Source organism: Lycorma delicatula, chromosome 1 (assembly GCF_047948215.1).
Source record: "Lycorma delicatula isolate Av1 chromosome 1, ASM4794821v1, whole genome shotgun sequence".
In the NCBI taxonomy this organism is placed as follows: Eukaryota; Metazoa; Arthropoda; class Insecta; order Hemiptera; family Fulgoridae; genus Lycorma; species Lycorma delicatula.
Window position 1 is genome coordinate 354,227,504 of NC_134455.1, and position 13,377 is coordinate 354,240,880.

Below are 13,377 nucleotides of genomic sequence, written 5' to 3' on the forward strand. Positions count from 1 at the left end.
AAACTGCACTAACACAAGAAAGAATAAAACACAAAATAATATATTACAAAAAATTTGTGAAAAACAATGAATAACTATAAAATAATATAACCACACAAAAACGCTATCTGAATACATTCACTGAACATGATATAAACTGGACTAAAATTACTTCTTTTACTTCATTTACTTCTTTATGCACACATTTTGTACTATGAATGACGAATTTAAATATAATCGTGACGAAAGACATTTCTGACTGCATGTATAAATTGTTATAGGCCTGTACATAATGCCTATCAGAGCATTATTCGTTGGTTAAGGAATTGTTATTGTTTATAAAATTGAGTCATTAAGCATTTTTATACATGTAATCAACTCAAGTAGAAAGAATTCAACACACAACAATATAAATATATTGTCTGGGTGCCCTTATTGTTTATAAGTCAAAAACTGAAATAAAAATAATAATTATGCGCAAAAATAATGTTTTGGAAAACAATAATATAATGAGATGTCAGCACGATACGTCCGTCATAAGCACATAATAGTTGTGTAATTGACAGTTAATTAACAGGGCTTCTTTTTTCTCTCTTTCAGGAGTTATTCCTTAGTTTATTTTTCTGCAGTGCCACCTGTAATGTTATTTCTCAAAGGAGCAGAAGTCTCATTATTTTTATTTAAAAAAAAAGAGAAGAGTATTTTTATAAGATTAATATAATATTATTACATAAGGAATAACTGTTTTGTTCGTAGTTACTAATTTATATATAATTCAATTTCTTACATTTAAATAAATTTTTATTTTTTTTATGTTCCAAGATGCTTAAAAAAAATGTAACATGGATTCGCATTCAGGAAATGGTAAAGACTGCCAATCAAAGTGCAAATGAATGGTGTAAATCACTTCAATTAATTGACCCCAGTGTTTCTTCAAGCGTTACTGCTTGTGTATTATATTTGGAAAAATGTTCACTGACAGATCAAATCAATGAAGATGTTGTTAAACATGTAAGTTATTCATGTACTGAAATTACTGAACATAAAATTTAGTGGGTTTTGTTGAAGAAAATATAAACTTTTTTTCTGTACTGGTAACATTTTATCATCCCACATGACTGATGAGTTTCTTTAATAGTTATTTCAAAACATGCTTCATGATAAGATGTATTAGAATTAATAATAACAATGTTTTAAATGAAAAAAAAAAATTATGTAAAACTATTTTTATCTCCTGAAATAACTTTGATATCATAAAACAGAATTTTATGTTAAAAAGAATTAGTGAACCTTTTAAATTTAACTAATTTTCAATGGCTTAATGATTTAATAAATTTAAATTAGTTTGGTTAATTATACCAGATGCAGCAGAAGACTAACCCATTTTAAACATTATTTTTAAGCATGGAGAATTAGAGCTACATATTATTAGGGTGCACTGTTTGAAATAACTTCATACCATTTCTTTACACTTTTTTGTAAATTATTTCCTTCAGTACACTGTTTGAAAGAACTTCATACCATTTTTTACACACTTTTTTTTGTAAATTATGTCCTTCAGGTGAACACCATTGTTGGCATTGCAGTCTTCGGCATGAACACTCGCCATAATCTCATCCAGAGTTCTCCTGTTATGACCCCAATTTTGGTGTTAATGTTATTTTTCAATTCCTGAATACTTGCTGGTCTATTAATATACACTTAAGATTTTAGATATCCCCACAGACAAATAACATGCCAATAAATTCAAAAGGGATGGCCAATTGATATGACCAAATTGGGAAAAAGGTGCTCTGGAAACTTTCTTCGTAAGTTTGTCATGGGAATGTTTGCTATGAGAGCGATCACATCATCCTGTTGGAGCCAAAATGACTACATATTGATATTCTTATGGTGCAATTAAATTAATTAATTATTAATTTGCAGTGTTACGAACAGTTACAAAATAACGATCTTTTATGGCTGTAACAGTGTCGCCTACATCATTCTCAAAATAACTGGGATCAATAATATCCTGAAAAGACATTTTTGCCATTCAATAACTGCGCTATGAAGTGATTGTTTATGAACCTGATAAGGATTGTGAGGCGTTCAGTACCTAAAGTTTTGTTTCTTTACATAGCCAGATAAAGGGAAATGATTCTCGAAAGACATCATCAAGTTACTGAGAAAACGTGGTTGTACTGAAATTTTGATATGCCTCTAGATCTCTAGGAAAAATTCTTGCACCAGTTGCATCCAGAACTTAATATCCATATGTAACATTTGACAAACTGGTTGCATTGGACTTTGCTGTAAAGCAGCTCTTATTGTTGTAATGTTGTCCAGGGTACAAACCATACATGGCATACTAGGTAGCTTCTTGTTTGAAGCAGATGTTGTTGTTCTGAATTGCCTGATCCACTGGGAGGTTGACGGACACCCTGCTCCTTCTTTGTCTGTCCCACTTGTCCAGCCACTTTTAAACTTCTTGATCCATGAAAAAACATTTTTACTTGATAAAGCACTGTCACCATATTGTGATAAAATATGATGAATTTCAGCCCCTTTCTCACACTCTCCAACCAGCGAAATCAGATCCCTGCTCATTGTTGGTGCAAACTGCTAGTGGAGCAGACATGTTACATTGTCTAATAGCCGGAAGACAAGTGATGCAATCTGGGCAAAATTTTGCACTCGTAACCGCAGTTGTAACAACTCTTATGCTCACATGCACAGAGGCAGTATGACAACCTTGAAGATGTGTTATGGCAAAAGTGTAGATAATTTTTGACTTGCCCTCTTATAGGTAAAACATAAGGCAAAATCGTTAAAGGGCTGGTTTCCATATATCACTTTTGTCAGAACATGGTTTGCAGTTACGAGGTGTGATAAAAAAATACGGTGAATAATTTTTTATTAAAAAAAGTAATAAGGTTACATAGAATTCGGTTTAATCTCCTTCAAAGTACTGTCCTTGGCTAGCAATGCACTTATCCCAATGTTGATGCCATGACTGGAGGCATTTCTGGAAGGCGTCTTTCGGAAGGGCTTTCAGCTGCTTGGTCGTGGCCCTCTCAATGTTAGCAATGGTGTCAAAACGTTTTCCTTTAAGCACAGTTTTAATTTTTGGGAAGAGCCAAAAGTCGCATGGTAGTAAATACGGATGTGGACAGACTGGAACACTTTTTTCGGCCAAAAACTCGCGAATGAGAAGCGAGGTGTGACACGGCGCGTTGTCATGGTGAAGAAGGAAGCCAGCCATTGGTCCATTTTTCTGGTCGCTTTCTTCGTATGCGGTTTCACAAACGTTGCAGTACACCCTTATAAAATTCAGAGTTTACAGTTGTTCCCCTTGGAACGAACTCTGATCGCACTATGCCCTCACTATCGAAAAAAACAACGAGCATGACCTTGATGTTGGATTTTGACTGACGTGCCTTTTTAGGAGGAGGAGATGAACTGGTTTTCCAGTGGGAACTCTGCATTTTGGTCTCAGGGTAATAGCCATAGACCCAACTTTCATCTCCAGTTACAATTTTGGCATGAAGTCCGGATCTGCATGAAGACGACCCTTCAACAACGTGCAAATTGACACACGATTTTCCTTCTGTTCATCACTCAAATGTCTGGGAACAAATTTTGCACTCACTCGTCTCATTTGGAATTCATTAGTTAAAATGCTTTGAACGGATCCATACGAGATGTTAAGGTCTTCCGATAACTCTCAAATAGTCATTCGCCTGTTTGAACGAACCATTGTTTCCACTTTTTGCACATTTTCAACTGTCTTTGAGGTTACTGGACGTCCCGCACGCTGCTCGTCTTCAACAGACTCATTTCCGTTTTTAAATCGGTCATACCACTTGTACACAATCTTCAAAGTTACCACATTATCGCCGTACACCGATTCTAACATTTCATGAGCTTCTTTGGAACTCTTTTGCAACTTAAAACAAAACTTAATGTTAATGCGTTGTTCAAAATCCATGTTGCGCTACAGACATGTTAAACACAACCTCACTCTAGCGGTTCTGGCAGCTGACTGGCAAGCTCGAACGTGTTACAACTTGCCCCTGCCTGTCTCAGTTGATCACGCTATTGGACAAATTACAGCAAATAGATGTAGCGTCGGCAGTTGCTGTTATAAAAATTCATTCACCGTATTTTTTGACCACACCTCGTATCTGTGTACTGTTGGCTGATTTTAATGAATGAAAGCATAACATTAAAAGTCAGTTAAATTTATTTATTTATTTTTATTCCTATACTAAATGTGATGAGTGTCATCTTGTCCAGTTGGTAAGATTGCTAACTTATGTAAAAACTTCCTTTTTTGAAACTTATGATAAAAATTTCCAAATAATAAAAAAATTCTTGAAATTTCACCACTTCAAAACAAAATACCAAACAAAGTAGTGATTTTAAGTAGATAATTACACCTTTTGTATCTTTACCAAAATTGTGGAGGGGTAGAATCTTCTTGTGTCTATTGGTTCCAACCATCAGTTGACTGTTCATAAGCAGATTACGAAACAACTTGATTGAATAAACCACTTATAATCTGTTATGTACCTGTCAGTTCTGTTAAGGACTCTTGAGTCTAAGTTTCCTGATACAATGCCAGTTCTCATTTCTTCTTTGCTATTTGCACAGGTATTGTATAAGTATTGTGTTTTACCATATACCCAGTTTTATGGTGATTGAGAACTACCAGTTTTCATTCTACATTTATTAGATTTTGATCTTACATGTGAAGTCTATCCAAATGGAAACCAAATGTTTGGAATAGCAAACCAATAGATAAACAGATTCTTCTATAGGAATTAATGCTGTTCCAGAAATGGTATAAGTGAATGCACTCCAAATTGGAAAAACTATTGAGCAAAATTTGGTTTACTTGGCATTTCTCCTGCAACCACCCCATTCGGTCACCCTAAAGCATAAGACCAAATATCTGTGCCACAAATGGCTACTGAGCCAAAGAGTTTAGCAACCAGTGTTTAACAACTAGCTCCTACAGCTAACCTAAGAGCATGAGCGAAAAAAGCGTGGTACCAAACACCACTCGCTTGCGTGTCCCACCGCCCACTCGTCATATATCGCTAAAATGGTTAGGTGCACCATGTCAACTACTAAAACATATGTGACTATCAATAATTAAATTTATCTTGTCAAAGACAGCAATTCGTTGCCACGCCTAGGCCGCTGAATGCCAGCAAGTACTTGTCCACCATTAAAGCTCTTGGAGCCTTAATCTGGCTGGTAGCTAGCCATATCTCTCGATTAGCTTCCTACAGCAGCGCGGTAGGAGTCTTTTCCCTTAGGTAAACTACTGATGTCGGTTGAACAAAGCAACTACATCAAGGAATTCCCACAGAGTCCGACAATGCGGCTCTTGCCACATTGACTTACTGCTTGTTAGTGGCCAGTTTTCCTCTTGACCCTCTAAGTTCCAGATTGACCTGAATCTCCCTCCCAAGAGCTGGGCAGTCAAATATCGTGTGTTCTTTTGACTAGACTTCCTCACAGACGCACAGCTCATCAGCTGCCAGGTGGAACCAAAACAAATATTGGTTTAAATTTATATGGTTGGAGAGCACTTGGGCTCTCGTTGCCCTTAAAAATGAAGTAGAGGTGCCCAAACAGACGCCATGCAAGATACTTTTGAAGACATCTCAGTACACTACGTATAAATGACGGCCAGACAGCTTGTAATCCTTTTGAGCACTCCTCCAAGCTTGTGCATCATAGAGACGGCATTTGCTGCTACTGGCCTAATGTGGTTGCTAAACAGCAACTTCTCATCAAACAAAACACCTAAGTACTTATGAGCTCGAACTTGGCTGATTATACAGCCTTTATATTTAATACGGAGTAACGACTGTATGATAGTTTGTCTGCACCCTTGAGAAGCATAAACTTCATCTTGGGCACAAAAATATTTAAATTTTGAATGTCCATCCAGCCCTCTGCGGTTTACAAAGCCGCTTGCTCTCAGTCTTCTAGCTGCAGTTATGAGTTATCATGAACTAACAGGAGACAGTCATTGGCGAAATCCTAGGCTGTCACCCCTTCCGGGAATGTCAGTCCCAAAAATCCATCGAATACCAGGGTCTACAGCAAGGGACTGAGCATGGAGCCCTGCAGGCTTCCCCTGGTGATGGACTTTTCCACAACTAGGTGCACATCCTTAAACAAAGCCGTATGATCAGACACGTAGTCACGTACTACGGTCTGCAGGACTATGGGAATATTGCAGTGTTCCAACTCATAGAGGACAGAACTCCAAAACAAGGAAGGAAATGCTGCCTCTATGTCAATAAAAATTGCCAAAATGTATTTACAGTCGATGCCTTCCACCTCGGCAAGAGCATTTAAGATGCAGCCCTCCGGTCTAACCGCTTTCATGAAGCCATACTGATCTCGATTTAGAAGTGAGTTCATATTGATGTTTTTCCAGAGCTGTTCCACAACCAGCCTTTCAAGCAACTTGCCATTTACTGGCAAGAGGCTGATGGACCGATAACTGCTGACTGAGCACTCTTAAAAAAAAGGAATTATTTTTAAAGTGATAGTTCAATTTATGGGTGTAAATAATAATACTTATTAAAAGTTCAATTTCTTTTTCAGCAGTTTTCATTTTTATAAAAAAAATTACATAATTCAAAAGGAGTTACTTATCAACAGTACAATGTTATTGAGCATTGCACTGTTGCATAGAAAATATGTTTAGCAATTACTAATAAACCTGTGCTGAATTTCTGATAACAGCAGAAAAATAATCAGTATTTTTCCATATTATTTTATCATTGAAATGCAAGCATAAACCTAGAATTTAAATGTAGGTTTACACATTCTCATTCTTTTCATTGAAAAGCCTTTTTCTATGATGATGTCTTTTCTTTTTTTTTGATAGCTCTTTTAATAAACAAGACATAGAGATGTCCAGTGGATTCTAACATTTCAACTTATATCAACTTAATTTTTAAATTATTAATTTATTCATTTAGCTAGAAACTTATGAATAGAAAAAAGGTGTTGAAATTTTGTGTAAGTACATAAAAAATACTACTATCCAAATTTCTGTGCATCTTACTGGCTACAGGTTTTACAGGTTTTGATGCTCTTTAGTGATTATACTCTGGTATCCTGTGAATGCTTAAGTTTAATTGCGAATGGTGACTATGCCTGTAATTCTTGAAATAAATGATCATTTTTTGAGACTATTCATTATGTTTATGGATATTTACCAGCCTAGTATAATACTCTTCATTATTTAGATAATGAAGAGTAATATAATTTATAATTATATTATTTTATTTTATAATTTATAGTAATCTTTTGTACAATTACACCATCCTTTTTTGGAATTTGCAGAGGGTAGAAACATAGATATAAAAATAAAGCAGTTATTCAAGCACTGGAAAATTTTTGTTTTTAAATAAAGACTACATTAAATTTATTAAGTTTGATACTTCAGAATCATTATTCTAATTTATGAAAATAATGCTTTTTCTCTGAAGGGTGAAACCCATCTGCTTTGTGTCATAGATAAAAAATACTGCCAATGTAAATTTTGTTTATCAATAGTTCCTGCACAGAAAGTAAGTAGAATTTAAAAATTAGAGTTAAAATTTAAAGTTATCCATTACATTGCCAGGTAATCGTATTTATAGGGCAAGTTTAGATTAATTTTTTTACCCTTTATAATCTTTATGAATTTAATTTTTTTCTTTTCTATAGAATATTAATCACTTTTGTATTTGTTCAGTTATTTGACAAGAAACTGTCATTCAAGAATATCAATGATGCCGTCAGGAAATCACATAAACAAGGTGAGGTGTGGTGTATTAGTTTAAACTTTGAAGGAGATCACTATTGTATAACCACTTTACAGAAGCTTGCCTTATTGGATCGGCTTGAAGATGAAGTGATGTTCATGGTAATTCCAGTTTTGGTAATTTTGTAATATAAAATGTACGATGAAAGAAGTTAGAATGATTAATTATTATACCAGGTGACTGAAAAGTAACCCTCCTAACTTTTTTTATAATTGAAATAACTGGATGTGGATTATGGCATTCTTCCTTGTACTGAGGGGCTACTTCAATGAATGTATATTTCACTCTTTTTGATTTTTTTAGCCAGTGGCGGCGGGGGGGGGGCAACTCAAAAATTAAAAAATGGGACCAATGGTCATTTGGTATATCATTTTAAAGAGCTTGATGAGAATGAAAATGATACAATTAGAACTAAATTCTGATCACCCAATCCAAATGGCAGCCAATAGTGTATTTGTTTCAGATAGCTGGAACTATGATTGGATGCTCCCCTTTAATTTTTTTGTTTGAAGTTCCCTAATTCTTTCTTTGGAAATCTTCTCTGATATGAGAAGTTAACTCAATAAGCCCCAATTTAGAGTATTCAGCTTTCAGGGAGTAGGTGGAGGAGGGGCAGCTCAAAAATTTTAAATGGGACACATGGTCCTATGATACCTTGTTTTAAAGGTCTTATAAAACTACATCACGAAGATACACCCAATCAGATAGTATTGCTTGTCGACATTTTCTGCGTACAACTCCACACTATTCAAAAACCCTATAGTGTTTGCTCCTCATTTGTCTTGCTGTCTTATTCTTTTGTGGTGACGGTGAATTCCACTCTGATGAGTGGGCTTTGGTTTCTGGATCATCCCCATGTTCCCAAGATTCATCACCAGTTATCATGGTCATAAGGAAATTAGAATTACCATCAGTATACTCCACTTTGTCCTGAGCAATGCCAAAGCAAATTTTTTTCAGTTCAACCAATAAAAACTTTGGCATAAATTTTGCAACCCTTCTGTGCATGCACAAATCATTAAAATCATGATATACAAAACCTCTACTAATATCACTGTTATTTACACTTTCTTGGATGTCAGTTGATTTTCTGTATTATTAGAACGTGCATGTTAATGATATTTGTTGACGACCTACTTTAGTTAAGTGTGCTGTGCAACCTAAAAGACTGCTTGAACTTCAGATTGTTTTGCTTAGTTTACCACCATGCTTTTTGGTAGAACTTAATGCAATGATGATGTTCAGTACATTCCATCATTATGCACAAATTAGAAATGCAACAAACATCTGACACACTTAATTCATATAGTGGCTGCCTGACAATAATTGACATACCCTACAAGGTTACAAAAAAATATGTTTACATTAGGTACTAGTACTGCACTCTATCAAGTTTTACTGATTACATTCAGCTACTTTTTGTGAAAAAAAAATTTTTAGATACTTTTTGGACAGCTCTCATTTATATATTCTACTACTTATAAACATCAAAGAACAAATTAGAAGCTCCTCTTTTTTTGAAGTAAATTAAAAAAAAATTAGATGAATAGTTGTATAAAGAAATGAACGCAGTTTAATTTAATGTACGGTTCAAATATGTAAAGAATCATAAGAATAAACCACTGACAAATACATATTTAATTCAATTGTATAAGGTTATGGTTATTTCTTAAACTGTAATGGATAGTTTATGTGTATAAATGAAATTGAGATGTTTGATTTCATACTTAGCTAAGTGTGATATTACTCAGGATGTCGTACAGCTAGCAACATGCACAGCCACCTTTAGACTAACTTCTTCATTAATGAAAATCAGGTTTTGTCAACATGAAAGAAACTTCTTAGTTTAGTAGCAGTAGTCTCTTGCTTTAGTAAGGTGTCAGTATTAAGGTAAGGCTCCCTTTGCTTGCTAAGTGATTTAAGTCAGCAGGAAAATAAAATAATTAAACCCAGAATAAATATTTTATTTAGTTTTGTTCATAATTATACATTTATGTAGATCATGTCAGGTATGGGTAGTTGTGCTTCTCCAAGAATAATAAAAATAAATGTCCAGCATTACTTTTATTATTTAATCCTTGTAGGACTAAATTCCTAAAAAAAACCAAAAAAAAACAGAAAAACCTAAATTACAAAATAAAGAATTAATAATACAAAAAGGAAATCTATATATATTTATTGACAATAAATTTACTTATTATTATTGTTATTATTATTTTCTTGAATATTATGCTTCTGCATATTCTTTAATAAGATAGACTTGATGGATGAAGTGATAGGTGAAGAAATGCTAAACCTTAGCAGAAATTAAACCAGAGAGTAATAAATAATAACAAATAAATAGAATCAGTACTAAAGAAAATAAAATATTCATTAAAAAGGCACTTAGTTGAATATATGTTAATTGTATTTATTAAATGAGGATTAATGAAGTTCATATTTTATTTTAGATTATTCTGTAAAACAACAGAGAGATATTGGTTTTGTAAAAAAAATGTATTAATTTTAAATAAAGAAAAATATTTTAATGATTTTTTCTTTTAAAAATAAAATCTTAATTTCTTACTTAACCCTGGGGTGAGCAGTAATGATTCTACCTTCAGAAAAGATTGTAGAAAGTGCCAAGTTAAAATGCCTATCAGGGTTATAATTTTCAGGTATTACAAAATATGTTTTTGGTATTAAGTATCTCTAGTTGATCATTTGTTTGCTGTTAGAGAATAAAATTAATTAATTATAAATATTTTTAGGCAAAAAAAGAAAAAAAGAACTGGAATGATTTAGCAAAAGAGATTGATGAAATAAACATTGAGGTCAGCAAGTGGTGTCAAGTGGTTGGAACTAAACGAATTTTACAGTGCAAACTAGAACTACATAAACTTGCAGCTTTAAAACAAATTGATGAAACTACTGTGAAACATGTAATTATTATAGAATATTATTATCTTGTTTTCCCATTATTGGGATTCCAGAATAACTTTTGTGTGTATGTATGTGTGTGTGTGTGTGTGTGTGTGTGTGTGTGTGTGTGTGTGTGTGTGTGTGTGTGTGTGTGTGTGTGTGTGTGTGTGTGTGTGTGTGTGTGTGTGTGTGTGTGTGTGTGTGTGTGTGTGTGTGTGTGTGTGTGTGTGTGTGTGTGTGTGTGTGCGTGTGTGTGTGTGTGTGTGTGTGTGTGTGTGTGTGTGTGTGTGTGTGTGTGTGTGTGTGTGTGTGTGTGTGTGTGTGTGTGTGTGTGTATTCTGTTTAAAGAAAATTTATGTTAGTTTAAACGTAATGTGTTTTTCAGATGATGAAAAAAAATTTTACTTATGAAGATATTGTATCAGATGCAAGTGAAACTTTACAAAAAGCACAAAAATGGTGTCAAAATATTAAGTACCCTACATCACTGAATGATTGTATTATAAAATTACAAAAACTAACTCTGACCGATCAAATTGATGACTATGTAATGGAGCAGGTAAATATTAATATGAGAATCAAAACAAGAATTAAATCATAATAATTGGCTCTCTTAATATTAAAAATAAATGCATCTTGCAGTTTCCCAGCAGAAACTTATATTTTTGGTTAATTAATAAACATAGTAACAGAATAATGTATAAAGCGTGATGTTGGTAGTGAAATAACAACTTATATAGATTGACAAGTAATTACAAAATATAGTCAAGCTTTCTCTATACCTGCTGGGTTGGTCTAGCGGTTAAACTTATCATAAAATCAGCTGATTTTTGAAATCAAGAATTCTAAGGATTGAGTTCTTGTAAAGGCAGTGGCTTTTATAAGGATTTGAATGCTAGACTGTGAATATTGGTGTTCCTTGGTGGTTGGGTTTCAGTTGGGTTTCAATTAACCACACGTCTCAGGAGTGGCCAACCTGAGTCTGTCAAGACTGCATGTTTACTGGTCCACTGCATTACATCTGCATGTAATCCACTGCATTACATCTGCAGCTTCATCAGTCATGGTAGCAGTGACTGCAGTTGCTAATCTAAACACACACGCACACCCAGACCCAGCAACAGCTGAAAAAACTGGTTGGAGACAACAATCAAGCTTCTTATTCACTTAATTTTTCAGTTGGTTTACTTGGCTCTTCTGTTGTAATCTTGTCTCATCTAGTAACTTCAGTCATATAATCTAATAAGCAACATTTTCTAATACTACTAATTTGTAAACTGTTTACAAATTTAAACCTTAAACTTTTTTTATCCATTTCCATCCCTTTCTCATAATTTCATACCCAAATGTCATCATCAACAAAAAACTTTTACTCTTTCTTTATCTATGTCGTTTTTTCATCTAGAAAAGGATCTAAACTCATCTGAAGCAGTTTTAATCTTTGCGGTTATTACAAACAATGAGTGTTCTGTTCATCAATTTAGCTAGTTCAACTCCAGTCTCTGTACGATAATTGTTCTTGTATCATAGCAAGAGTTGTCAATCTTCAATTCTTTACCTTCCCAATTCGTGCTTCTGCTTTAATGTGTTTCTTAAATGTTAATGCAAAATGTTCAAAGAGGACACTGGTAGTTAGTTGGTAATATGATGCTGTCATACTGTGCTTGATAAAGTTCTTTAGAAAACTTTGAATTTCACTTGTTTTGAAGCAGGTTGCATTATTGCTAACTAGATAGGAAGGTTCTGAGTTCAAATCCTAGTCAAGCTTGGTATATTTCATACATTAGAAAATTCATCTTTCATTTAATTTAAAATTTATCAGATTTACAGATTATATTATTAAAATATTCTTTAACTCTATGTAAAACCTTGGAACAGATTTCCTAACCTTTTGTTTTCATTTTCTAAAATGATAACATTCAGCATGGAAATTTAGTTTTTTAATTAACTGATTCATAGAACAATAAAAATATTAATATCCATGGTTTCAAGAGATATATTTGGAGCTAGTATTATCATGAGTAAACTAAATATTCATATCCAATCCTGTCCAGTAATTTACGTTTCTTCTAATTTTCTTTTTATGTTGAACAAACATTGCTCTAACAAAATTTCCAAGAATTGCCTCAAATTCAATAAATTTAATATAAAAAATGTGACCAAAAAGTAAAGACAGTTTTTTAATTGTTTTTTGTCTTTTTGACCAAGCTCTTCTTTATTCTATGTTTTGGCTGCATTGAAAGAAGAGTGGGAATGCAACAAATAGGTTAGATATTATAAAACATCAAAAACCAATAAAAATGATCATACAATAAAGAATGCCACATAATAACTGGACATGATGATGACAAATAAATACAAATTTTATATATAGCCTACAACAGCCAAGAATTCGTCCCACTTTAATAAAAATTGTATGAACACAATCAACATGACAAAGTACATTGAGAAGAAACTCCATGTACATCAGTATTATTCAGCTGCATACTAACTAGTCAATCCTTTAGAACGGGCACATTAACAACAGTGACATCCTTAACTCTACTGAGAAAAAATCCATTATTAGGTCCAACACAGGACATTTAGAGCGAGTCCTGTGATTGAAAGCTAGTCACATATAATTCTTAATGATTTCACAATATTAATCACATTTTGACATAGATATGCAATAAGT

General features: G+C 33.5%; 1 protein-coding gene across 1 annotated transcript in view; it reads left to right on the forward strand.

Annotated features, from left to right (window-relative positions):
* The window catches only part of LOC142334470 (uncharacterized), a 712,180-nt gene that overhangs the window by 187,861 nt on the left and 510,942 nt on the right, over positions 1 to 13,377 (forward strand). Inside the window, exons 28-31 of the mRNA XM_075382526.1 lie at positions 802 to 990; positions 7,733 to 7,903; positions 10,553 to 10,723; positions 11,089 to 11,262. Coding sequence (XP_075238641.1) covers positions 802 to 990; positions 7,733 to 7,903; positions 10,553 to 10,723; positions 11,089 to 11,262 — 705 coding nt within the window. The remainder of the gene's footprint in view (positions 1 to 801; positions 991 to 7,732; positions 7,904 to 10,552; positions 10,724 to 11,088; positions 11,263 to 13,377) is intronic.